Below are 26,226 nucleotides of genomic sequence, written 5' to 3'. Positions count from 1 at the left end.
ACACTCCACCTGCTCCTTACTTCTCCCTTTGCCTTGGGTCATGCTTCCAGGCCTGACCCTGGGACCTAAACATACTCACTACAGGTGCCAAAACACCCGGGAGTTTTCCCAGGAGCGCGCTCGCCTCCCGTGACACCCCCGTTAGGGCCCGAGACACAGGCTGAGCTGCTGAAGATCAGTTCATCGGCCAAACAAGGACCAGGGCCCAGAGGACCGCCCGTCCCCTCGGTCTCCTCACCTCCCAGCCTGGTCCCTGCAGGCAGCACCTGAGGCTACACAAAACCCCAGCTGCTGAAAGCCCCTTAGAGGCATCAAGAGGTTAGAGGGGCAACCCCAGGAGGAACTCACCTACTGTAGGTCAAAGAAGGTGAGTCTAAAAGCCACAAACTCTGATGTTTTAGGTTTTTCAGGTTTTTGTCCAGTTTTTTGGACAAAATGGGAGGAGATCCCTTTCTCTAAGCCATCCTGACAATTACCACCTGTCAGTTATAGGAAACATTTTCCATCTTTTCTTTCTTTCTTTTTTTTTTTTTTCTTTGCTCTGGACCTTTCTTATTTTTTCAGTTGAAGTATAGTTAATTTACGATGTTGTGTTAGTTTCAGGTGTACACCAAAGTGATTCAGTTATACATATACATATATAGACATTCTTTTTCAGATTCTTTTCCCTTACAGGTTATTACAAGATATTGAATATAGTTCCCTGTACTATACAATAGGTCCTTGTTGTTTATTTTGTATATAGTAATGTGTAACTGTTAATCCCAAACTCCTAATTTATCTCTCCCCGCTCCCTCTTTTCTTTAAATCAGTATGAAGTTTTGGTTTTTCACGTGCCAGCGAAGGTGCCTAGCTGAGGCCACAGGCAAAGCCCTTCTGAGGAAGAGACACTGAGGCTGGAATACCAAAGGGTCCAGCCTGACCCCGGCACCACCCACCACCCCCAGCAGCTGCCTCCCGCACACCCTCTGGGCACTTCAGCCTTTTCCTTCTCCCCCAGGAGCTGAGTTCCTTGGAGACTGATGTTGTGAGTGATGACCTCACTCCCCCAGCAGCACTGCCCTCCAGGAAAGTGTCTTCAGGGTCAGTCTTTCTCCCCTCGAGCATTAAAGGAAATGAACACAGTGACAAGATCCTCTCTGAACAAAGTCGGGCCAGGAAATTCCACGCAAGACCTACATGTTTGCAGATGTTTTCCCTAAAGTAAAGCCAGCCTCTCCCGCCTTCTTCCTGGAGGGAAAATACTTCCAGACTGCTTTAGGCATGTCCCTTTAAAGCAGATCAAAGAACAATTAGCAAGTTCCACCAGGGCCTTGACAAAGAAAAGTAACTCTCAGAAGCTGGAGCCCCCTTTGATCCAGACTGCTTCTGAAGTCCCAGAGACCCAGATCTGATCCCCATTAAAGGCGAGCTTGCGCAGGGTGGGGGGAAGGGGGCGGAGCTGCAGAAAGCATGGCTGCTCCCGGGCAGGCAGCCACTGACGGGCTGGCAAATCTCAGTGTGATTTTCTCCCCCAGCATCAATAAAGAGCGGCTGGGTGTTTCATAAATGTTAAGCTCAACCTAGACGAACTTCAGCTACCTCCCACTCGGATAAACAGGGTAAACACCCACTTCCCTTAGAAACTGACCTCTAGAACATCCCTGAGATGATGGAAGGAATCAGAAAATTAAAAGACACTTCAGGGCAAAGACACAGGCTAAGACTCAAGGGAGGGCCTGGACCAAGGGCCCTGTCAGTCATTTTTATCCCCAAATAAACTATCCACTACATTTCCTCAGCGGGGAGAGAATTTGCAGTCTAAGCTATTTCACTGCCCTGGGAGGACACCTCTGGTTTAAGCTTGCCAAATGACATATCTAAATATATTTTTTAGCAAATTGAAAGTTAAAGGGAAACGATTAAAATGACTACCAGACTCAGTTTGAATAATAACTAGCAGGAAAGGCCCGAGTGATAGTTCACAAATGATGTGCTCATGGGATTTAAAACTAACTTTCTGTCAGGAAAAAGCCCCCTGTGATATCTAAGATCCTGATGTTTCCAGCTCTAAAATTCTCAGACTCTGGAACTCCACAAACACCTTGAAGAAAATGAAGCTGGGATGTTGACGGCAAACTGGGCCCAGCAGTTGGCCTTAGCTGTCAGTCCCATAAAGACAAAGAGCTGCTAGGATCTGCCTGTTAGCAGGGCTGGAGCAAACCCTGGACAGAAGGGCCACCTCCACCCCTGCCTCCACCCCACCACCCCCAGCCCAGAGCCAGGAGCTGCTGCTGCTTCCATTTCAGGAGAAAGCAGAGAAAACAGTGAAAGCAGCTAACGCAGAGAAAACAACGCTTCTAAATAAGGAGGGCTGGCGAGTACAAAACCTGCGGGAAGTCCACCTTTGCAACAGGTAATTTATCAGACAGAAATGGGATGCACTGTGCAGAAGGCCCCAGGAGCCGCTTTCTTTTGCTAGGGCAAAGAATGAGAGAACAAAGGGAATTCGCTGCTCACACAGTCCTGCCCCAGCCTCATAAGCCTCTGCACTGCCTGCGGCCGCTGCCTCATCTACCCAGCAATGAAGGCGGGGAAGAGAGCAGCTGAGAGACGGACAGAGACACCCTCGGGTGCACAGAAGTTTGGGAGAAAACAGACGTCTGAGGGGAGGAGCGAGCCATCCAGGAAGGGAAGGAGGAGGCTGCAGTGTGTGTCCAGCTGTTACCTGAGTAACCTGTAGCCTGCAATGCATCCTGGGATATTCTGCGGGAGCCTTTAGGCAGGGATGTGCTTCCTTTAACCCGGGGCTCTGGCAGGATCCTGTGACGCTACATGGTGGTGACTGGCAGGCCAACGGTTGAACCAGCTGTCTTCCTGGGTCAAGTACCACAGAACCTTAGTGCCTGGGGTCCACGCGAGCCTGTTCCGGCCCCATCAAGTCCCCGACTGCAGGGTCCCTTGGCATAGCTCAGTGTGGAGCCGATGTGCCTAGTATTCTTTTTGCTAGTAAGATATTCATTCATCTGTTCATGCATTCATTCTTTCAACAAATGATTTACTGAGCACCTACTATGTGCCAGGCACTGTACTAGGTACGGGGGACACAGGCATAAAAAGTAAAATTGTGAGAAACCGTAATGGAAAAGAATATGAAAAAGAATATATGTATGTATAACTGAATCACTTTGCTGTACAGCAGAAATTAAACACAACATTGTCAATCAACTATACTTGAATAAAATTTAACTAAATAAGTAAGTAAATAAAAAGCAGCAAAAAAAACCCCCAAGAAAACCAAGAATGCCCTCATGCTGCTCACATTCTGATAACAGTTAAAGGGACAAATCAAATAACTCCACACTGTGCTGAGTTTTACAAAGAACTCAAACAAAAGAATGATATACTGAGCTGCAATGTCCAATACAACAGCCGCTTACCATATGTGGCTATTTTAATTTAAATAAAATTAAAGATTCAGTTTCTTGGGTGTACTACCCACATTTTGAGCACTCAGTAGCCACTAGTGGCTAGCGGCTACCATATGGGACAACACGAATTACAGGACCTTTCCATCGTCACAGGTTCCACCGGACAGCACTGGAGAGTAAAGGCAGGAAAACCTGCCGAGAATCAAAGCTGGAGAAGGAAGCGGCCATGCCAGCATGGGACAGGCCTTCTAGATGGCTTACAGCATGTGCAAAGGCTCTGGGGCAGATGGGTATTGCATGCTCAAAGAACTGGCAGGTGACCGGTGTGCTTGTAGACCCCAACAGGGGGTTTGGATGTTAGACTAAAAGCAATGGGAAGCAGATACAGGGAACTGTTTAGAAAGAAGGGAGGTGAGGGAAAAGGAAAAACAGGACTTGACTACCAGGTTTCTGGTCAGAGCAGCTGGGCAGTGAGGTGCTATGTGCTGAGATGGGGAACTGGGGTGGAGGCTCGGTTACTTCATATGTACTTTTTTTGTTTTTGAGATAAGGAAAGTCATCAGTTCTATTTTGGACAAGTTAGGCCTGACCGCCCCCTGAGAGACCCAAGAGGAGATATAAAGTAAGCAGCTGGAATAAGTATGGTGCTCAGATGAGAAGGAAGGATATAAATGGGGGCATTCTCGGTACATAATAGTATTAAATCCATGAGCATGGATGAGATGTCTTAGAACAGAGAAGGTGGCCCAGGCCGAAGACTTGAGGACCCTTGTGTTGATAAATGGCCGTGAGGTAATGAGAGGAGGGGACATGGGTCCAAGCCCTGTATGATCAGGTGCCAGCAAAGTACAACTCACTGCCTGTTTCTGTAACTAAAGTTTAACTGGGACATTGATGTACACACTAACTGTCCGTGGCTGCTTTCACACTCTCACAGAAGAGTTGTTGCAACAGAGACCATACAGCCTGCAAAGCCTAACATGTTTATTGTCTGGCCCTTTACAGAAAAAGTTTGCCAACCCCTTAATTGAAGCCATGCAGTGACTTCAGTCTCCTTACCTGTAAAATGGGGGTGGAAGTACTTGTCTCATCATAGGAGCAATGATATAATGTTTCTATAATGGGAAACACCTGAGTCTACTCAACAAGACTAAGAAGAAGAGCTTTTCACTCTTGGCTTTGACACTGCAGCATCCAGCTCTGCTTCCACGTTCGGCAAAAGCAAACAGCACCCACCTGCTCTCTAGAAACAACTGCTAAAGTGAAGTTGTAAACATAAGCAGAACCGGTGTCACCAAAGCTACCACTTTCAATGCAGAATGGATATACATGAGCAGTTCTAAGTCAGTTCTTTATGGCCAACTAGTCTCCCGCAGACCCCCGCCAACCTGAAGCAAAAGCATGAGTCCATCAACAGTTGGCTTTCATGGAACAATTGTTTACAATGCCTAAGTCCTCATCATTAATCTTAGGGAGAGAGAATGGAATTGTTCAACATCCTTTGCCTACCCCCGAACGCTGCCCCGGCTCAGGCAATCCATCTGGCAAGAGCAGCCAATCATATCTCAGGCTACAGTGGTTCCTAGGCAACCAAAACTATAGCCACAGAAACAGGCTGTAGATGACAGAAAGAAACATGAAGATGAGGACAGGGCGTCGATGGGGCGAGTGCCCCGAATCCACTGACCTGGATGTAACACCTGCCACGGTCACTGAATCTCCCAGTCGTAGCTGCTCACCCTACCATAAGCAGGTGCCCTGTCCCCGTGCCCAGCAGAAAGGGGTGGCATGACCCCTTGGACAACTGGCAGCTACCTGGAAGGCCTTGGAATGTTCTTGCCTTCCGCTCACCTTAGAGAAAGCCAGCAGATAAGCCCTACAGAGAAGGTAGTGAAGGGCCATTCTTCTGGACCCAGGTACCTGGCCACAGAGCCCACGCTGGAGATATTCAGAAATGATAACCAAGGAAAAGCATCTGCTATAGACTCAATGCTTGTGTCTCCCCAAAATTTGTACCCTGAAACTCTAACTCCCAACGTGATGGCATTAGGAGGTGGGGCCTTTGGGAGGTGCTTAGGTCATGGGGGTGGAGCCTTATAAGGGCATTAGTGCCCTTATAAGAAGAGATACTTGAGAGCTTGCTTTTCTCTCTCTTTCTCCGTCTCTCTCTTTCACTGCCCTGTCATGCGAGGACAAGAAGACAGCCGTCTGTAAACCAGGAAGGGGGCCCTCACCACACACTGGCTCTGCCGACACACTAATCTGGGACTTCCCAGCCTCCAGAACTATAAGAAATAAATATCTGTTGTTTAAGCCACCCCATCTGTGGTCTTTTTGTTATAGCAACCTGAACTAAGATAGCACCTTTGGGACTCAGGCAACTCCCACTCTACAGACAACTTTACAGCTTATTCAGTTTCAGGGGGAAAAAAACTACTCATCATTTTGTCAAACGATAATATCCAAAAGTGAAATCTGCTTCTAGGAACTGAGAAGCCCACATTCGAGATGCTGTCATTTAAGCTAAATGACTTAGCCAAGGGTCGCCTTAAGAAACAAGGCTTTGAAAGAGATCCAATGAGACCTAAAGAAAGATCCTGCCAGGAGCCCCAGCAGCCCTTTCTGGACTTCTGAGCGATTGACATGCTGCCAATTTTCAGGCACAGAGCGTTCCTGCTTTTGCCTCTGTCTGGTGCTTTTGCCTTCTCAGAGTCTACACAGGTGGAACCTCACCTCTGAGAAGCCCTAAGAGGCAGGTGGGGCAAGATCAGAGTCACTGGACCCTCTAAGCAGCTCCCAGATTGAGAGACAGGATGAGGAGCCAGCCACACGAGGATGGAAGAGACCAAAACTCTACTTTTCCGTCTGCGACCACAGCTGCACGAAGAGGTGCAACCCCTGTCCTGGAACCGCTGAACCTGGTGCAGGGGGTGCCCAAGGCCTCTCTGGTCCTGGCCACTGTCTTGGCTATATATATATATATATATATATATATATATATATATATATGTGTGTGTGTGTATATATATATATATATATATATACATATATATATATATTTGCCTTTTTTTAATTGTTATTATTTTTCTTTATTTTCATTTTTTGGGCCATGCTGCGCAGCATGCGGGATCTTAGTTCCCTGACCAGGGATCGAACCCGTTGCCCCCTGCAGTGGAAGCTCGGAGTCCTAACTACTAGACCCCCAGGGAATTCCCTCCCAGCTATAATTCTGATCCCACCTGCATCTCAAATCCCAGCCCAAACTCATCAACCTTCCCCCAAACGCATTCCCAATCCCGTTTCCTTGTTTTGGCAAATGCCACATCCTCTTCTTGGTCATCTGAGTATAAACCCTCCACCTGTATTCCCCACTGTCTTTAACCTTCCCTCCCCTGTCTCATCAATCACCAGGGCCTTCATCACTTCTCTCCATCCTTCCTGGCCCTCCTATTTTGATCCTCACAGGTCTACACAGGCATGGGTTTCCCTATTTGTGACGTTTTTTAGAGCCCAGGTCATGAGTGGTGCCACAGACGAAGCAGGCTGAACTTGCCCACAGAACAATCACTTTCACTCTCCGATGCTAATGGCCCCTGGCTGCCCCTCGGTGGCCAGGGTGTGGGAATTTGCAGGAAGCTGAGGGAGCCCCCGGAATGAGGGTCTCCAGCTACACAAAGGACAAAGTACTTAATGCTGCAGCGGAGGAAGGGCACAGACAGCGGGTCTAATCAATAGACTCAGACCACATTTACTCAAGTACTTCCCGTCCCTTTCCTGTATGTGTTTCCCAACCGTCAGTGCTGAGAAGTAAGTGTTTTCTGTGGCAGAGTTCTCCTCTCCCTGCTACCCCTCTTTTATTCAGAAACAATGGCTACTGTCGCTACCAGAACTTCTTTCCCAGACAAGAAAGCAGCAGGTAGAGAAGTGGCCAACGGTTTCTGAGGGACCAGGATGGAGAGACTCACCTAGCTCAGGGCTTCCCCAACTTTTCTGCCTAAAAATCATCTGGGCATATTTACAAATCACTGGTTAAAATGGAGATTCTGATGGAGCCAATCTGGGGTGGGGCTTAAGATTCTGCCTTTCTAACAAGCTAGGGGAAGCTGATGCTGCCGTTTGTGGACCATCCCGGGAATCGCAAGGGACTGCGACACTCGAACCTCAGTCCCCCTGCCTCACCTCCCAATCCCATGTGCCATCCTCCAGTCTGCTGCTACACCCCAGAGGGGAGACACAAGACTCCCCACCTTCCTCCTCCTTCCTTATCCCACTGCACTCCTGAACAGAATGAAGCTATCAGCTGGGGCCACAAAAGTTGCCCAAAGGCACCCCAACCTGAAACCAGAAAGACAGAAATCCTGAACCTAAAAAAAAAAAAATGTCCTGCAGGGACTTCCAAATCATCCCTGTCTTCCTCTGTCTTTTGGTTTCACTCTTACACACGGGCCTCCCTTAATTTGATCTTTCACAGGGAACCACCAGAAAAAAAAGAGATATAAATGTTCGGTCTAGATACCAGTTGTCATGGGCTGTACCTCGCGGCAGGCGTGCACCGAGTTCATCTCCGTCCCTGCAGCCCTGACAGCATTATCTTACAGTGGAAGCGTCTTTTCTGCCATGGACCATATGCTACGCTGTCTTGCGTATTATTCATGTGCATGGAAACACATACTATTGTGAAAGACACAAAGCTGTGCAAAAAGGGGGTACTCTCTTAATATACTTTTTTAAATCTCTAGACTAGAAATAAGCAAATCTGTAGTGGAAAAACAAGCCCCAGTTATTCAGACAGCAGAGATGCGATTTTAGAGAATAGTTGCCAGGTATGGCACCAGCCCCAAGCATTTCCACTCTCTCCAGTTTTTTCAAAACAAAAATGTTAGGGGATGGGGGGTGGGATTCTGTTTAGGAGTAAATATACCATCTTAAAGATCTCGATTTAGAGACATTTCAGAAGTCGCACTTCCAGGGAAAGAAGACTCAGCCTGGCACATACGGACCAGCTCACGCATGCAATATTTGAGAAGCAGCTTCCATCACGATGTGGCTGTTTGGCCTGGAGTTTTACTTAAACACCACTTATTCCCATAGGGTAGACTTAGGGAACCTTATCCAAAAAGGCAGCTTCTACCTAACAGAATCTCTCTCAACATAGCCCTCAACCCGCAGAATCCTGGTCATTTATTAACGTAACTGGGAAAGAGGGAGGGGATGCCAGGGACGGGTAAGCTGAATTCCCAATGGCTGAGGAGTGTATTTTCCCAAACATACGGTCACATTATCTTTTCCAAGTCTCTCTAAAGCTTTTAGACAGGTTTGAGCCCTGACAGCTCACTAGCCAGTTAGTGCCTGCCACCCTTTAACTAAAAATAGGCTGAAACCGTTCTTTTAGGCTTAGGCTCAAGTCCTGTGTGGTAGTACGTGATTTCCACGCATCTAACAATACGACACATTAACGAAAAACAGGGCAGGCAAAGCTCAAGGGTCACGGCACTTAAAATCCTCCAACACGACGCGCCTCCATTGTAAGCGGATGCTTTCTCGAGCTACGGGGAGGAAGACAAATGATCGGTGCACACCTGCTCCTCAGCACGGTTCGCTGCTAAAGAGCCGGAGCCTGGAAAACCATGAGGCTCGCTCAGCCTAGCATTACATCACCGCGCTGAGCCAAGGTCCTCATTGAAACCCAGGAGCGGCGATGAGTGAGGAAGCCCCACATGGCACCCCGTTCCTACTACAACACACAGACCAATCCCTGCAACCCTTTAATCTACACATCAGTGGCTCCCGTGACCACTTGACCGTCCCCACCCCTGCATCCCCACCAAACACTCTTCTCTGAAACGCATTCTTCTCTTTGGGAAAGGAGAGCAGGCAAGGCTGGGATGTGGAGGCCCGCAAGCCTGACCTGCTGAAATACAGCTCGGCAGCCAGATCTATTCAATAAGCCCCATCCTCCAGGCATGCCCGGGTAGGCAATGGAGACGACCGTATAGAAATGGCAATCCTAATAAACACCCAGCCAGGATAAAGGCCACCTCTGAGCACATTAGCTCTGTGGTTTAGAGAAACGATCGGATTCCTGGATGGATGCACAGTCAAATGCTGCCTCGACCAATGGACCCATGACAGGACCCTTCAGCTGCCTTTACTAATAATAGCATGAGACCTTGTCATCGACAGCGTTCACCAGCGAGTGAGTGCGTGGACGCTTAGGCTAACGGGACTGAACGTATACCAGCGATGCTCCACTCCATCCGCCTAGCCACGTGAGTGGCTGCCCCTAAACTGGTCTGTCTCCATGGGCACAGCACTGCCACACTCAAGGATTCTTCCCATGAGGCCCCTGTTGAGGCCCGGCTGTTCCCTTGCAGGAAATACCACTGTGCCGGGGGTGCAGAGTGAAGACACACAAGAAGCCCCCAATCATGCACTGGGCTGCTCAACAACCGTAAAATTCCAGGGGGTCACTTCTGCCCTCGGCAGTATTCTGGGGCTGCCAGATGCTCATTCCAGAGGGGGAACTAAATGCTAGAAGGGGGAGCCACCAGGTAAAACCATGCAAGGCTGCCTGGAGAGAACGGCGGGGCCAGCCCCAGCTCCAGGCTGCCCGGGCATCAGGAGAGGGGGCACTAACAAAGCCCTGGTAGCCTCTCCTCCTAGGGGGACAGGGGGCCTCCAGGGCGGCCCGGCGGAGCACTTACATAGCCTCGGAAGCCTCCAGGTTCAGGTCGCTGGCTGGGACTGGCTGCAGAGACTGCGACCCTCCCATCCTCGCTGCGCCCTGGCGAGCAGGCTAGCCGCGAGCAGGGCCAGCGTCCTGGCACGATTCCTCCAGCGGGAGCCCGGGGTGGGCCGGCCGGCGGCCGGGGCTGCTGCACTGCAGATGGGAGCAGCTGCTGGCATCCGGGGCGGCGGCGGCGGGGAGCTGCGGATCGGGGCCCGAGCCGGAGCCCGGGGAGCGAGCGCCGCGGAAGTGTGCGCGCGAAGGTGGCCGGCGCGCGCCTCAGTGTGTGCGCGAGTGTGGACGGCGCGCGCGGCTCTGCCGGGGCGCGCGAGTGTGAGCGTGAGCGCCGGTGGGGTCCGAATGGATCTGCTCTCAAAGCCCCCGGCAGCCCGGCTCCTGTGTACGACACGGTGATGTCACCATCACCGAGCAGCCCCCGACGCCTGCATCTTCACAAAGCTCCACCGCTGGCTCCGGAAACGGGGCGAAGACCCTCCCTCTACACCCAAGTCGCCTCCCCCAGCTTCCCGCAGCCTCGCCCAGACCGCCGGCATTGTATGGCTTTGAAATGCAAATGCACTGCGGGCTGGGGAGCGCGGGGCCCCAGGAGGGAGGGGCGTGGTGGTCTCGGCCAGGCTGACCACAGAGGGAGTGAGGGTATTCTCATTCCAGCTGGCTCATCCCTCCAAGGAAGTGGACTCTCCCGATGGCTGGGAGAGCAGGTAAACAGGCTGCAGTGGGAAATGTGCAAGACGTGAACAGTATCCTGGCGGCTTCTGCCTCCTTCAGGCCCGATGGCCAGGCTGGAGCTGGCTGAGGCCTGTGCCAGGGAGATGCGAGGGCCTGGCCCCCGCCTCCCCACCCCTCGTGAACCTAGGCCCGGCCTCCAAGGACACCTTTTGGGGGTGGGGGGATTGGGGGAAGAAAGAAACACAGCCGGCTACAGAGTCTGCAGCCCCATCTTTGGCCACCAGATGAGGGCTCCACAGAGAAGCCCCGTGCAAGGGCTCATCCTAAACCATCAGAGGCCACAGGCAAGCTGAGAGCAGCATGTCAAGCCCCTTAAGGCTAAGGGTGTACAAGGAAAAGGCAGCCCTCCCTGACATACAATCAAAACATCCATCTCTGTGATTCTAAACACAGGCTGGGCCTGCAGGAGTGTCTGTGACACCCCACCCAGTGCCCACAGCACCCACCCCCATCCCCCTCCTGGGGCAACCATGCCCAGCTAGCCAGGTCCCCCCACCTGGCTCTGGCCGGCTCCAAAACCCTCAAGTCTTGCTTGGGCTCCTGGGCGTCCTCATTGAAGGCTACTAGAGAAGGATTTCATCTCCTTTTGGTTCAGGAGGTTTGGGGCCCACCTGGGAACTGACCATCCATCCCATTCTGAGCTCCAAACACAGACTCACGACCGAATTAAGGTGGAACCTCTGATGCGTAAATTGAAAACTCTTCTCCAGGTTCCCAGCATTTCTTTACCCCACAGCGCCGTCAGCCTAAAATGCATCTAAATTGTGGCCAAAAGAAAAATGAAATGGAAACAAAAAACTCAAGGCATTTTGAAATGTCCTCCAACACACTGAGTGTTTTCTAAAACTGTGGCCAGGGATGTTTGGACGGGTACTTTTGAGGTTGTGGCTCCTGATGTCAGGGTAGTTCTAGAGCTTCATGGTGGGCTGACTTTGCTCTGCTGATATTTAAGATCAGTGTCAAACAAAGAGCCAGAAAGTCAAAATCGTTTCCCGGGATGCAACAACATGAAATTTCCAGGAAACACTGAGAAGGTTTACTTTCTCTTATTTATATGAAAATAGCTAATGATGTGTCAGTCTCGCAGGGAAGGCGACTGTCGGGGGTGGCCTGGTGAGGCTTGCTCTAGAAAGCACCTCCCAGGAAGCTGTCACTGTCAGAGCCGTGTGTCATCTGGTGGCAGGGATTCTGAGACTTGTTCATCCTGTCATTCTCGGCACCCCAAGGGTTTGTTTCTTTGTTAGAAAACAGACCTCTTGGGCCACATATGCAGCTGGGAGTCCAAAGAACCTGACCAGGTGGAGCTGAAAATTTCATAAGCACAAACCTAGACTTCATCTTTTGAGGAAAGTGACCCCTTCCCTGGGCACTGAGGGTATGTATGGCCTTCAGCCAAACTCGGCACTAGGAAAATACATGGGAAAAAAATGAGAAACCACAATTAGAACTCATCTGCTAACTTTTACTTTTCAGGATACGTGAAAGCACAGACCCTTCCAAGTGTCCAGATCCTTAACAGGTAGGGATTTGCTGCAATAACAAGAGAGGGCTTTGAAATGAGAAGGGAGTTCAACTCCTGACTTCTCCCTCCTTTGCTGTGTGGCCTTGAGCCAATCGCTTGACCATACTGAACCACTGCTTCCTCAGCTGGCAAAAGTGAGGAAGCATCTATTTTGCAGGGTATTGGGAATATTAAATTATATGTTTGAAAACCTGGGACCAGGACTGTAATTGCTGCTTGAGTGGTGTTAATTTTCTTAAGTATAGCACCACATAGGAAATGAGGAGGCATTACAGTGAAGTGCTTTTATTTAGAATCCCAGCAATCATAAACTTATGACCTAGTGACACTTCACTTAGTAGGCTGACACCATCTCAGAGATGTTAAAAACATGACCAAAAACCAGGGGAAAAGCAAATACAACGTGGAAGCCCTTGAGGTCGATGCAACTGAAATCCGTGCATTACTAGTTTCTGTGATGAACTTCCGGAAGAACTTCTCAGACCCTCGTTTAAGACAGTTGATGTTTACTTTACACACAATTTAAAACAAGCTTGGGAACTTCTCTAGTGGTCCAGTGGTTAAGACTTCACGCGTCCACTGCAGGGGGCATGGGTTTGATCCCTGATCGGGGAACTAGAATCCCGCATGCTGCGCAGCATGGCCAAAAAAATAAATAAAAAGTCAATAAAATAAAACAAGCTTGGTTAGCTAGTAATTCTGCCTACAGAAAAAAGGAACACTTAAAAAAAATGCGGAGGGAGAGTGATTAGAGAGGAAAAGGGCTGCTCTCCCTAAGAACTGACCATGCTTGCACCCTCAGCTCGGACTTCCAGCCTCCAGAACTGTGAGAAATCAATGTTTTTGTGTAAGCCACCTGGCCCACGTTATTTTTATTATAGCAGCCCAAGCTGACCAACCAAGACGGACTACTTAAGATACACTTCTAGGACTAAGAACAACTAACAAAAAGGGAAAAGATTAAAAAACAAAACAAAACAAAACAAAAACACTATCCAAGTTAGACCAAGGAAATTTGAAAAAACAGCAGGCCAGGGCCATTTAAGCCAGCTTAAATGCTCCGTAGACCCTGGGCTCTGGTTGTCCACGGGAACTGCTGATGGCACAGATAGCACCCGCTATGCCCCACTCCTGCCTGCTTACTCCCTACCTCTCCTCCCTTCCTTCCTCAGCCACTCCACCCCAAATCACGCCCAGAAGGTAAAAGCATGGGTTTATACAATAAGAAAGCACAGATTCCACCCCAAATTATTACAATGCAAGCGATTAGCATTGCAATCACACATTCCCTAGTATCGTCAAACCTGCACTGAGCACCCACTTGGGCCAGACCTTTGGCTGAAGCTGAGGCTCCATCAGTCCCAACAGTCGCATCAGTCCCCTCTGCTTAGTCCCAGCTCTCCTTCCTGGAAGTGCTGCCGTCAAACGGGCCGGCTGTTCCTCCCTCCCTCACCGCGTCTTCACACCCACCCCACACTCCAGACTCTACCTGCCCGCACCTGGCCACCCTGTGAGATGCAGAGGCTGCTACAGCAGAGCGCTTCCTCTCTCCACCAAAGCAGTGATGCCCAATGTTTCTAACCACGGCCCTAATGAGACCTGAACTCCCCTTCTCCCGGCCTCTGGAGCACAGCATGCATATTCTAGAACGCTAAAGGTCAGCTAAGCCCACTTAGATGGGCTCCACTGCCAACCCTCCTGCTGATGTCCCCAAGACCTCCTAGAAACCTGGGTAAATCAAGGAATGCACCCATCATTTCTAGATCAATTAGCAATTCCACATATATGAGTGCATTTAGCATGTGCCTGGCCTATAAATGTCAAATAAGAGGAGTCTATTCTCAAGTTACTTACTGACACATACCAGAAAGATCAGCAAACCTGCTAAATATCCCTGTAATTGAGAGATAAGATATATGGTACAGACTCTTAAATCCCACTAGGGTCCAAGGGACCGAGCCACAGTCAGAAAGGGCGAGTAATTTGAAGCACCTCTGACACCCCAAGAAAAACACACTTGAGCGGCTTCATCTTTGCCTCCAGCCTCTCCAGTTGCCATAGCAACAACACTCTCCAAACAAGACCAGCGGACCCCTGCGCTGCTAATTAGCCCAAGCACACTGGCTAAAGGAAACCGGGTCAGATCACAGAAAAATCCATCTGGCGAGCACTAATAATGTAAATACAGATGGAGAATGGGCCTGGGCAAGATCCTATTTCTTCCAAGTCTCTGGCCTTCACCGTCACAGTGGGGACCAGAGGGAGACTGCACAAAAGCATGTGGACCGCCAACCTTTAGGCAGGGTCCCGGCTCTGAGGTGCCATCACCACCCGCTTGCAACATGTTCCTTCATCTCAAGCCCGGAAGGTCCAGCCCCACAACCCACAGCTCCAGCCAGCCTGTCGCTCACTGCCTTTCCTAAGATTCTAAGAGCTGGAAGCCGTTTGATTTTAGGCCCGAGTTCAGGCCCACATTCAGCAACCATATGTAAATAGGAGCCTGAGACCAGCAAAGCCGACCAGCGTACAGGACCAGGCTGCAGGTCACGAATGGCGTGTCGCCGACACTTTCCCCACCCAGGTTTCACAGAGTAGGGGTCCATTTTCCTGGGCTTTTGGAGACACAGCTTTTACGTCCCGCAGCCTTGCTCCATAAGTTGTCCACTGCCTTCGGGAAAAAGTCCCAATTCTATATTCCGGCCCTGATCCTGACACTGGCTCTGTCCTGCATTCGAGCAGAGCCAGAGTCCCTGCTGTGACCTCAAGCTGAGGGGGTGCTCCTCCCCAACCTCTCTAGCTCCCCCAATTCCTCCTGTGCATCAGGGCCCATCTCCCGGCCAGCTTCTAGGAGGGGTGAGTCTCCTCCAGCCCACAGACTTCTTTCTCCCCATTCTCTACCGCGGGCAGATTTAAGCCTTGGTGCTTTCTCGCCTCATCAGAGTCTCGCTTTATCCGTGTGTCTGTGTTTGGTGTCCACGCTCTCCGGCCTGCCGTGTGCCCCACGCTCAGCCAGAGCTTCATAAACATACACGGTGTGAAACCTCAGAGGATGTGGGAACAGGTCCTGGCAAAAGTCTTCAGTCTTATGGTAAATAGAGAAAAGGTAGAAGATTGTGGGGTTCCTTCATTTCCAGGGCCACAGGGATTCTGATCATCCTCTATACTCCAACATTAAATCTCACAGGCTCACCCTGCGGAGTCTGAGTGGTTTACTTGGGCTGAAGAGCAGGCTCAGGTAAAACCTCGTCTTTTCCAAGGTTCTCTTGCTCTCTCTTTGAAAAGGGCTGATCTTCTATGCCTTTCTCACCGCCTTCACCGTAGGTACACCTGAGATCTTTCAAAGTTCCTTGCAAGCAAGGACCACCCCAAAGGCTACTCTTCATGGGGAAAAAATTCCTTTCAATTCTTTTAGGATAGAAGGTGAAGGTTGAGGATTTTACTGTTAGACCCAGGAAGGCAACCCAAAACGTACTAGAAAAGAAATCAGTAAAGCGAGATAAGAGGGACTTCCCTGGTGGTCCAGTGCTTAAGAATCCGTCTTGCAATGCAGGGGACGTCAGTTCAATCCCTGGTCCGGTAACTAAGATCCCACATGCTCCAGGGCAAATAAGCCCGAGCGCCGCAACTACTGAGCCCGCACGCCACAACTACAGAGCCCATGTGCTCTGGAGCCCGCGCACCACAACTAGAGAGAAGCCCACGCACCACAACTAAGACCCAACACCGCCAAAAAAAAAATAAATAAATAAAATATTTTTAAAAAGAGAGAGTGATAAGACTCACTTTTATTTTAAAATTAAGGATTCAGGACACATTTTTAATCTTTGATTCCTACAAGAAGGAAGGAAAGCAGGCTAACCCTAAAACCCAGGGCTATGCAAAAGTGAGGATAGCACTGAGTTGAGAAGTCTCATCACATGTGCAAAGGAAATCAGTAACACGAACACCACATCCCAGAAGACTAAATAAGATCCTTAAAATCCTTCTTTCTTTACCAAATAAATTCAGCTCTTTTGAGATGGAAATGGTAGAAGACACTCTTGAGATAACATTTTAGAAAATATATCCTACCTTATCTCAAAAAGGACTCAAGCTTGCAATTCAAGACAGCAAAAGAATTTTGAAAGAAAAGATGGCTAAAAAAGCCTGAGGGACTGAGGTTATCCCGAAAGTACTTACCTAAGCCCTGGTTGGAGTAAGCTGCAGGTTTGGCTCTATGTTTCCCAGCAGCCAAAGCGAAAAGGGAAACAATCATTTGCAGTTACACAATTCATAAAACCCAGCAGATTTTTTTTTTAAAAGGCCATTCCATGGATAAGCAGCTTTTTGCGTGACTGACATTCTCAACATGTTCTTTCCTATGGGTTCTCCATCAGGAAACAGGGTATATGGTGGATAATGCCTTCAACAATATCCTTCCACCAACACAACATTCAATTTCATATGGCAACTTCAGCAAGCGTATCAGCCCCTACTTAGCTCCTCTAGCAATCAATAAAATCAGAAGTTCCTGCGGGATCTATTTCTAGTTGCCCCATCCTGCGGAGAGGGTCCCCTCCCATCCATGCTCCCACAGTAACAAGGTAACAATAAGGGGAAGCAAAGGTCAGCCTTGGAAGATGTTCATCAACCAAGCAACCACTTCTGGACTCAGTTGTCCCTCAAATACTCCTCCTGGCTTCACAAGTTCTTGCCAGTTGTCTCTCGTTGATTGTGGGGAAATATACACCACCACCAACTGCAAAGGAAACTGCAAACCTAGCAGAAGCTGCAGGACACCATGAAGTGAGTGAATCTGATCCTGAGGAATTGCTCAAAAGCCACCCAAAGCTGTTGAGAAATGGTGATCTGTGAACAACTGAAGAGGAGAAACTCACAAAGATGAGGAAGAAGGTAGCTTCGAAGAGAGGACATCAAAGAAGCGAGAGAGCCCTTCAGGAAACTGTTGAAGCGTTTATGTTAAAGTGACTGTGTACTTGAGCTGCAGGAGTCAAGTGTGAAGTGAAGAATATGCAAGTCGGAAAATCTGCCAGAAAAACATAGCCAAAATTCTTTGTTCATGCTAAGCATGAACATATGGTTATCATTAAAGTCCACATTTTGTTAAATATTAATCATTCTCATAATTTTTTCATTTCTTTTTTCAAGATCAAGTCCCAATTAAGCATTTTTCCCACTATTACCGTAAAAGTTTGATACAACAAGTGGATTCATTTTAAGTGGCCTTTCTCAAGGAACAACTTTCTTTAGATAATCTGCACCCCTTACTGTAACTACTTTTATCAACAAGGTTTAAGATCATAGGCAAAACCAAACAGGGAGACATTTGGCCAAATAAAACACCGACCTCCAGAGTTCAAGTTTCTACTAAGAAATAGTCAAGTTTCATTCAAACCTGGGAAGACAGAACCGATTGACTGGGGTCAAAAACATAACCAGTGAAATCCATCTTTCCTCTCGGAGAACTGTTTCCAAGAAGAACAGAAAATTGCAAAAGCACTATAAAAACATTTCAGTCTTTGTTAAAAGAGCTAAAATACTGTATTTGATTTGACTGTCGTGTTAATCTATTGAGCTCCTCTAGAGCTTTAGCCTACTGGTTTTAGAGGTTACTTTGTACCAGGAATAAGAGGCCTTTTAAAGAGAACATTCAAGTGTAAACAGAGATGGAATCTCCCAGCTGTCAAAATGGACAGTAAAGCTGGTTTCTGAAGCCAGACTGGAGAAACAGGTTGAGAACTGCAGGTTCCACCCATCTGGACTGAGAGAGGGCTCTCCGTAGTGGCCCCAAAGTGGCCGTTCAGTGTGGAAATGCTTCCAAGATGAAAATGCAAAAGAGTACATGCAGAAGTTCTAAAACTCGTGGCCCTTCCTTCGTTGGGTCCTTGTGACATCCGCTGCCCCAGAGCAGAGGCCAGTTCAGGAAGGTGGCCCGTTGTCAGCTGGTCTGGAGTAAATGTCGTCCCATGCCTGACTAGCAGTGACACAGAGCCTGACACGGGGCTGTCCCACTTATGAGTGAAGCGGTGAAAACCAGGCGCTGAGTCCCAGAACTGCTGACTCAAGGCTCTGTGATAGAATAGAAATCCAGAACAGCTGGGCCAGAAATAGCAACCATGCGCATCTACTGATAGATAATTAGCATAACATCTGAGGGCAGGGACTGAATGAGTGTGAGTGTGTGTGTGTGGGGGGGGGGCATGTGTGTGTGCACATGTGTGCTACCAAACCCTAAATATACTTCCTTCTTTTCATAACCATCCCATAGGCCCTATCTGTGTAACCCCCTAGGCACCCTGCCTAACCGTCGCTGGATGCAATTACCTTATAACTTAGTGCCTGAGGAAAAGGGATTATTTTTCCCAAATACCCAGATTTTTTAGGAATTGATCTGTCCATGGGAAGACAATCTTGCCATGACAGCAGAATGACCCAATTCCTGCCGCATCCCGCTGACCCTAAGAAAATGTGCGAGAGACATTACCAGGTCTCGTGACAGCTTTCAGAGGCTGGTGACTTATAAAAGTTCCGTGCAGAATAAGTGTATGGTATATTCACATTTTTTTGCATCTCTTTAAGCCATTAATGCACAAAAAGATGAAGGGGTCCTACTTTATGTCAACATTTCCCTGGGGCAGTAATTGTCCAGCCTGGGAACATGCCTCTGGTCCCCTAGCATTGGGGACAGCAAGGTGTGGCTCCCTGGTTTCTGGGAGGTCCACATCGCCCTCCAGAGGGATCTTCTCTGACCCCTTCAAACTAGGGTAGCCGCCCCCCAGTACCCCCAGCATCCAGTTTCTGCTTACAAAGCAGAGGTTTGGGCCAGGTCGGTTCCTGGAGGGCTGAGGCCATGCCTCCCATATGCCCCACGAAATGCCCAATGCCGGGGACACAGAGACCCTCCTGAAATGCAAAAATCTAAAATTATGAAGTGGCAGCCAACCTAACATGGGGTCCAGGGCACCACTGGGAATGGAAGGCGGGCTCCTGGGCCTCACGCTGCCCTGACACCTCCGACGCCCCCAGAGCTGGGCTGGGCACTTCCATCCAGGCCTTCACTGGCCCCTCAAAGTTCCATGCACACCCTGCTCCTCACTGGACCCCAAATCAGGTCAGAATCCCTTCCAGCTTTGGAGGAGTCTCCCAACTGCACCCCAATAAGCAGGGCCAGGGGAGCCCTGCCTGGCAGCCCACTCTCCTTCTGTCTCCCACCAGAAATGGGAAAAAGAATTTGAGGGCTGGGACTTCCCTGGTGGCACAGTGGTTAAGAATCCGCCTGCCAGTGCAGGAGACATGGGTTCGAGCCCTGGTCTGGGAAGATCCCACATGTTGCGGAGCCCATGCGCCACAACTACTGAGCCTCTGAGCCTGTGCTCTGGAGCTCGCGAGCCACAACTACTGAAGCCCGCGCACCTGGAGCCCATGCCCTGCAACAAGAGAAGCCACCACAATGAGAAGCCCGCGCACCGCAACAAAAAGTAGCCCCCGCTCACCGCAAATAGAGAAAGCTCGCGCGCAGCAACGAAGACCCAACACAGCCAAAAATAAAAATATAAAATAATAAACAAATTAAAAAAAAAAAAGAATTTGAGGGCTGCGATCATGGGTCCCGCCTGCTCTGTACTGGCTCCGCCCAGACTGAGGAAGCCACCATTTACTGAACTGTGTTTGGAGAACAGAGTGACGGGCTTCCTCGCTGTGCTCCTGGGGCTGAATCCAGCCAGGTGGAGCTTCCAGACACGCCTGCCTGCAAACACTGGGAAGCTCAGCAGCCCCCAGATACTGGTGCCTGTTCATGAGACTGACCGAGAGCCGGAGGCCCAGGTCACACGGCCTCTGCCTGTCCTGCCAGGACGGTGATGCTCAGCAACATATCCGCGCCCAGGGCTGCCCTGCAAGAAGTGGGTGTGACAGGCAGGAGAGTGAGCGAAATGAAACGTGGTTCTCGTAAACGAATGAACGAGGCCAGATCAGACCTCAGTCTGCTCAGTGCAGCATCTCATCACCAGAGAGTCTCAGCATCAGCAACCCCAAGGATGGTCCTGACCTCACCTACAAAATGAACCACTGAGCTGTGAGTGGGCAAACGGCCTGGCTCTGTGCGCGAGGATGTGCGGTATTTCTCAAGGGGTTCACTCCCCTGAGCTGTGTGCGAGGATGTGTATTTCTCGAGGGGTTCACTCCCCTGAGCTGGCAGGAGAAGCGTACCACCCTAGAGGCCAGGGAGAAGGTCTCCTCACTCCCTCTCCTGCCAGGAAAAGCTCTCAAGTCTGGGAGAGGTGCTGACAGAGAGACGGGAGCATTTGAGGGCTGCCCACGGTGGGCAGAACATCCCACCAGAAACCGTGGTGAGCCCAGGCCACCTGCCTCTCCCCAGACCCCAGGCTGCATTCAGGGTGGTGTGTCTCAGGGGTGTTGTCCCCCGGCCTTCCTGCACCAACACAGAACCAGCTCCTCCTTGCAAGAAGTTCAGCTGCTTCCCCCGTCTCATTCCTTCTGGGTCGTCCAGGCAGCCGTTGGCCAGGTTTCCAAGTTACCGATTCCTTAGGGACCGCCATCCCCAGCAGGCAGAGTAGGAGGTCAGCTCTGATGTTTGCTGAGGTTCACGTCTGCCTGCCCCACGTGCCAACACAGCGGGCTCTTTGCCGTAAGCCCCCCGAGGTCCAAAAACCTCTGGTCAGCTGTGGCTGCCTTGGCAAGAGTGAGGGCTTTCGACTTGCATTCCTGGAAATTCTTTATCTTCAGATTCCCTGCCTGGCTTCAGCCTCCTAAAGCTCAATTAATCGCCACATAATGCTCTCCAAACAGCTTTAGTAGGTCAGGGTGTCTGCTGAGCACAAAGGCTGTGGGCAGTGCTGAAGGAACAAGAAAGGCCTGTCGGAGCTCTGCCACCCTGGTAGACACTGTCCCTCCCAGGACAACCCCTCTGCTTCGGGCAGGGTTGGGAAGCAGAGAAATGAAGCCCCCTCTCCTCCCCATGGACTCTCTCAAAGTCACATCTGTTCTCCCCAAGGCTTGTGGCCTAATGATTACCAGTGGACATGGGGGAGGGATGAGGGTGGGAAAACTCCGGGAGAAGCCATTTGCACTGGCAATGTGGGATTATGTCATCATTTCCACAGCAGCCATCAGAAGCAGGGGGAGGCTGCAGGAAGTCACCCAGCATGCTTGCAAGAACAGAACATCTATCGATTCTGTAATAAGATGTACCCTGGGCTTTCTTTGCTAAGACACCGGGTCTCACTGCCCCACTGCTCTCCCCTCCAAGCCCAATGAGGGGAAGACAAAGCCACAGATGTCAGGGGCACTGCAGTTACCTGGGCATCGTGAAAACGCACAGAGGGCATAACAGCTCCAACAAGAGAGGTCTGGCTGGAGGTGGGCACTGATGAAGGATTTATCTCCAAATCATGAGACCAACAGGGACCTCAGACTCTGGCCCAGACCTGGCAAATAACAACTTCCATTTCAGTGAAATTAAATTTTCATTTGTACATTTTTGAAACTTGCTTCGAAAACTTCCAAGGACCCGCCAAAGGGAAAAAGACAGGATTTATTTGGATCCCTGGATCCAGGCCACAGCCCCGTTGAAAAAAGCAGCCATGGAGAGACACTGGAGTTGGCAATACCCTGAAGTCACAGCTGAGGGTGTACTTAGGGCAATGGGACCACAGCTGTCCCTGGTCCTGTCCAGTCTGCTGGGCCAGGACAGGGAGCCTCAGGGTCTGGGGGCCCTGATCAGTCCTGAAACCACTCCTGCCCTGCCAAGCAGCTGGAGAGATCTTTTAAAAATGCAAACCTGCTCAGATCTCTGCCTGCCTCAGGGCTTCTGGACCTTCTTAAAATAAAGCCCTAGGAGCCAATGGCCCAATGGCCAAAAAGCTGGAACAATCAGAGCAACCAAATAAAGTAGTATTGTATTATAACTCAAAGTATAAAATAGATACCCACGAGTCCATATTGATATAAATAAATGATTGAATAAGTTAATAAATGGAGAAGAGGCAAATCTCCCATGCAAAAGAATTCCAAAAAATTTATGTAGATACTCCCCCTAAAAGAGGGGGCACAACTCCCCAGTCCTGAGATGTGCCCATAGTGACTTCCTTCCAAAGAGGACAGTATGGAAAAGGGGAAAAAAAGAGAAACTTGACAGTGGAGAAATCTGACAAACACGACCCCAGCCAAGCGATCAAGGTCAATGTGAACAGTCATAAAACACGTTGATAAAGTACCCTTGATGTGATGTGATGAAAGTGGCACTTTACCTCTGTGCTCATCCTCCCCAAACCCATAACTCTACTCTAATCATGAGAAAAACATCAGACGAATCCCAGCTAAGTGACATTCGACAAAGTACGTGACAGTCCTCCTCAAAACTGTCAAGGTCATCAAGAACAAGAGAGTCTGAGAAACAGTCACAGCCAAGAGGCGCCTAAGGAGACATAAAGACTAAATGCCATGTCGTATCTTGGATGGGGTCCTGGGACAGAAAAAGGACATTAGGGAAAAAGTAAGGAAATCGGAATAAACTATGGACTTTAGTTAATAATAATGTGTCAATATTGGTTCATGAATTGCATCAAGTGAACCACGCTATTGTTGAGATGTTAATAATAGGGCAACTGTGTGCTTGGGTAAATGGGAACTCTTGATACTACTGTCTCGATTTTTTTGGTAAGTCTAAAACTATTCTTAAAAGAAATCTATTAATCGAAAGAAATTCTACCGAGAAAAAAAAATAAAGCCCCCAATCCTTAACATGAGTCACGGTGTGCCAACCACCGGCCCCTGACCACTGTGCCAATCCCTTCCCTTCTCTGCAGGCCCCAGCCTCAATGGGATCCCTCTTTAGTTTTGCTCCCTTCTCTTTCCTCAAGGTTTCTGCAGATGCTGTTCCCTCCCCTGCCCGTGTGTAGTTAAGTCCACTTAGCCTTCAGCTCTCAGTTTAGAAGTTGCCTCCCCCAGGAAGCCCTCGGGGACAAGGGACCAACAGAGAGGCAGGTAGACCTCAGGAGATAATGGGCAAGGAAGAGCGTCTGCTCCACGGAGTATCATCCAGATAAGAGAGATTCAGGTCCAGCTCCACCCCCAGCTCCTCATCACTGCGTGTTCTAGAACCACATCTGCACACAACGAGCCTCCTCTCCCGTGATTCCTCTATTACTTCTGGACACTGGCTTGGTAGGTGATCATCAGTGCATTGGCCACCCCTTGTACTCTCACTCTCTCCTTCAGCTTAGCTTTGGGCACCTCTGTGCCTCCCCAGTAGCAGGACTCTCTGAGGCCACGGGCTTCCCCTTCTCAACACACCCAGGTGTGTTTAGCCCTCCACAAGAAAAGACTATCCGAAAATGCTCTTTAGAGGACTTAATAGCTAAGCAGAATAGTTTCTAATCAGAACCAGCTGTTTGCATAGAAACAGGAGGTCTGAATACTTGCTGTGATGATTAATTTTAAGTGTTGTCTTGGCCATTGTACTCAGATATCTGGTCAGTGTAGATGTTGCTATGAAGGTATTTTTTTAGATGAGAGTAAAATTTAAATCAGTAGACTTTAAGTAAAGCAGATTACCCCCATAATGTGGGTGAGCCTCACCCAATCAGTTGAAGGCTTTAAGAGACAAAGACTGAGGTCCCCCAAGGAAGAGGGAGTTCTGCCAGCAGACAGCCTTTGGACTCCAGCTACAACATCAATTCGTCCCCAGGTCTCCAGCCTGTTGGCCTGCCTTGCAGTTTTTGGATTTGCCAGTCTCCACATTTTCATGAGCCAATTCCTTAAAATAAATTTCTCTCTAAACAGGCAGACCTCCGAGGTAATACAAGTATGGTTCCAGACTACTAAAATAAAGCGAATATCACAATAAAGTGAGTCACACAAAGTTTTTGGTTTCCCAATGCATATAAAAGTTACTTTTACACTATACTGTAGAATATTGTGTGCAATAGTATTATGTCTAAAGAAACCATTGTACATGCCTTAATTAAAAAATACTTTATTACTAAAAAATGCTAACCGTCATCTGAGCCTTCAGTGAGTCAATCTTTTTGCAATAGTAACATCAAAGATCACTGATCACAGATAACCATGACAAATATACTAATGAGAAAGTCTGAAATATTGCGAGAATTCTCAAAATGTGACACAGAGACACGAAAGGAACAAATGTCGGGAAAATGGAGCCAATAGACTTGCTCAATTCAACGTTGCCACAAGCCTTCAATTTGTAAAAAACTCAACATCTGCAAAGCGCAATGAAACAAGTTATGCCTGTATATGTGTATATATATCCCACTGGTTCTGTTTCTCTGGAGAACGCCAATTAATACACCAATACTCACACAGGACGTCCCCTTTGTTCATGGAGAGCTTGCTAGCGTGGATAAACTTCAGATCAACTACAGCCCAAACAATCACACATGGCATCACGGGTCCAAAGTGTCAATGCCTTCTTGGCGCCATCCTAAACGCAGTTCCCCCAGGGCCTAAGGGACGGAGACCACCAGGCCCCTCCTCTCTGGGGGCAGCAGCTTGGAAGGAGAGCTTTGTACAATACCTGCTTAAGTCCTTGGCTAGACCTTGGCAGGAGGGAATGGAAGCTTCGACTCCATCACCAGCTGGGGTGGAAGGCAAAGATGCGTGTCCATCACCAGCTGGGGCGGAAGGCAAAGATGTGTGTTCTGAGGCCGGGGGAGTGAGATCCGCACGGGCAGCAGCTGGGTGGGTGCTGGGGACACAAAGGGAGAATTATTCCCAGCGGAACTCGGCTCCTTTATGGCACATTCATCAGGCCCGCTCACCCCTCCCAATCCACTCACACACATGGCGTTGGGTATTTAAAGACCCAGCACACTGCTGCCCCAGGCTCCCCACCGGGTTCCCCAGGCCTCTGCTTAGACACAGTCGGGGTGCACCTTCCAGTGCAGCAGCCCCCAGGCCAGGCTGTGAATTCCGCCCCCCTCCTTAGGCTGCAGCAGAACCCAGGCTGCAGGCAGCTCGGGTGTCAGAACACTCTGAGTTGTCTTGTTTGGGGGATGGGACTTTCATATGATCGTTTCTCATCACTTTTTAATAAGCAGTGAAACTCTGGGAGTTGAAAACTAAAATACAATTTTGCAAACTCCCCAGGATTTGGCCCAAAACTCTGAGGCTGAGAAAAGTCAAGGTGAAGAGGCTGATGTGTAACCAAGGAACCTGCACCAGGAACTTCCCGGGATCCCTCTTCCCTGGGGAAGGATTCCCAGACCACAGCCCTGTCCCTGGTTTAATGGGTGAGTGCCCCCTGCTGGACATCCAGGGAAAGGCTGGGAGTGCAGGGTGGCCCCCAGCAGGAGGGAAGACAGCAGGGGCTTCCCTGGTGGCGCCGTGGTTGGGAGTCCGCCTGCTAATGCAGGGGACGCGGGTTCGTGCCCTGGTCCGGGAGGATCCCGCGTGCCGCGGAGCGGCTGGGCCCGTGAGCCATGGCCGCTGAGCCTGCGCGTCCGGAGCCTGTGCTCCGCAGCGGGAGAGGCCGCAACGGTGAGAGGCCCGCGTACTGCAAAAAAAAAAAAAAAAAAAAGGAGGGAAGGCAGGAAGGACAGCCACCTCCAGACACACCCTTGGAGCCAAAAGGCACCAGGCTTGGTGCTCAAAAGAGGTTCTGATCTTCCCCTTTGGCAAAAGCAAGACTAGCGATGCCGTCCACAGACTTCCAGGGCGGGTTAGCCCTCCCAGCCTCTCCGGCTGTCCGCACTGCTGTCCACACTGTGTGGCTCAGTGCCGAGAGCCTGAAACCCGGCCAGAGGTCGAGGCTGGGGTGACGAGTTTCACAGCCTCGT

General features: G+C 49.7%; 1 protein-coding gene across 6 annotated transcripts in view; it reads right to left on the bottom strand.

Annotated features, from left to right (window-relative positions):
* TACC2 (transforming acidic coiled-coil containing protein 2) overlaps window positions 1–26,226 on the bottom strand; it is a gene marked incomplete at its 5' end in the record, with an annotated part of 174,509 nt that overhangs the window by 67,311 nt on the left and 80,972 nt on the right. For 5 of the 6 annotated variants that reach the window (XM_079706376.1, XM_079706378.1, XM_079706375.1 and 2 more), the window contains one exon: window positions 10,115–10,182. In XM_079706376.1, the coding sequence (XP_079562502.1) occupies window positions 10,115–10,182 (68 nt within the window). Of the gene's footprint in view, window positions 1–10,114; window positions 10,183–24,965; window positions 25,137–26,226 lie in introns of those variants that run through there. The other variant, XM_079706374.1, reaches the window with a different exon arrangement.

Source organism: Hyperoodon ampullatus, assembly GCF_949752795.1.
Source record: "Hyperoodon ampullatus genome assembly, chromosome: 1".
Classification (NCBI taxonomy): domain Eukaryota; kingdom Metazoa; phylum Chordata; class Mammalia; order Artiodactyla; family Ziphiidae; genus Hyperoodon; species Hyperoodon ampullatus.
This window is presented reverse-complemented; position numbering and strand designations above follow the sequence as displayed.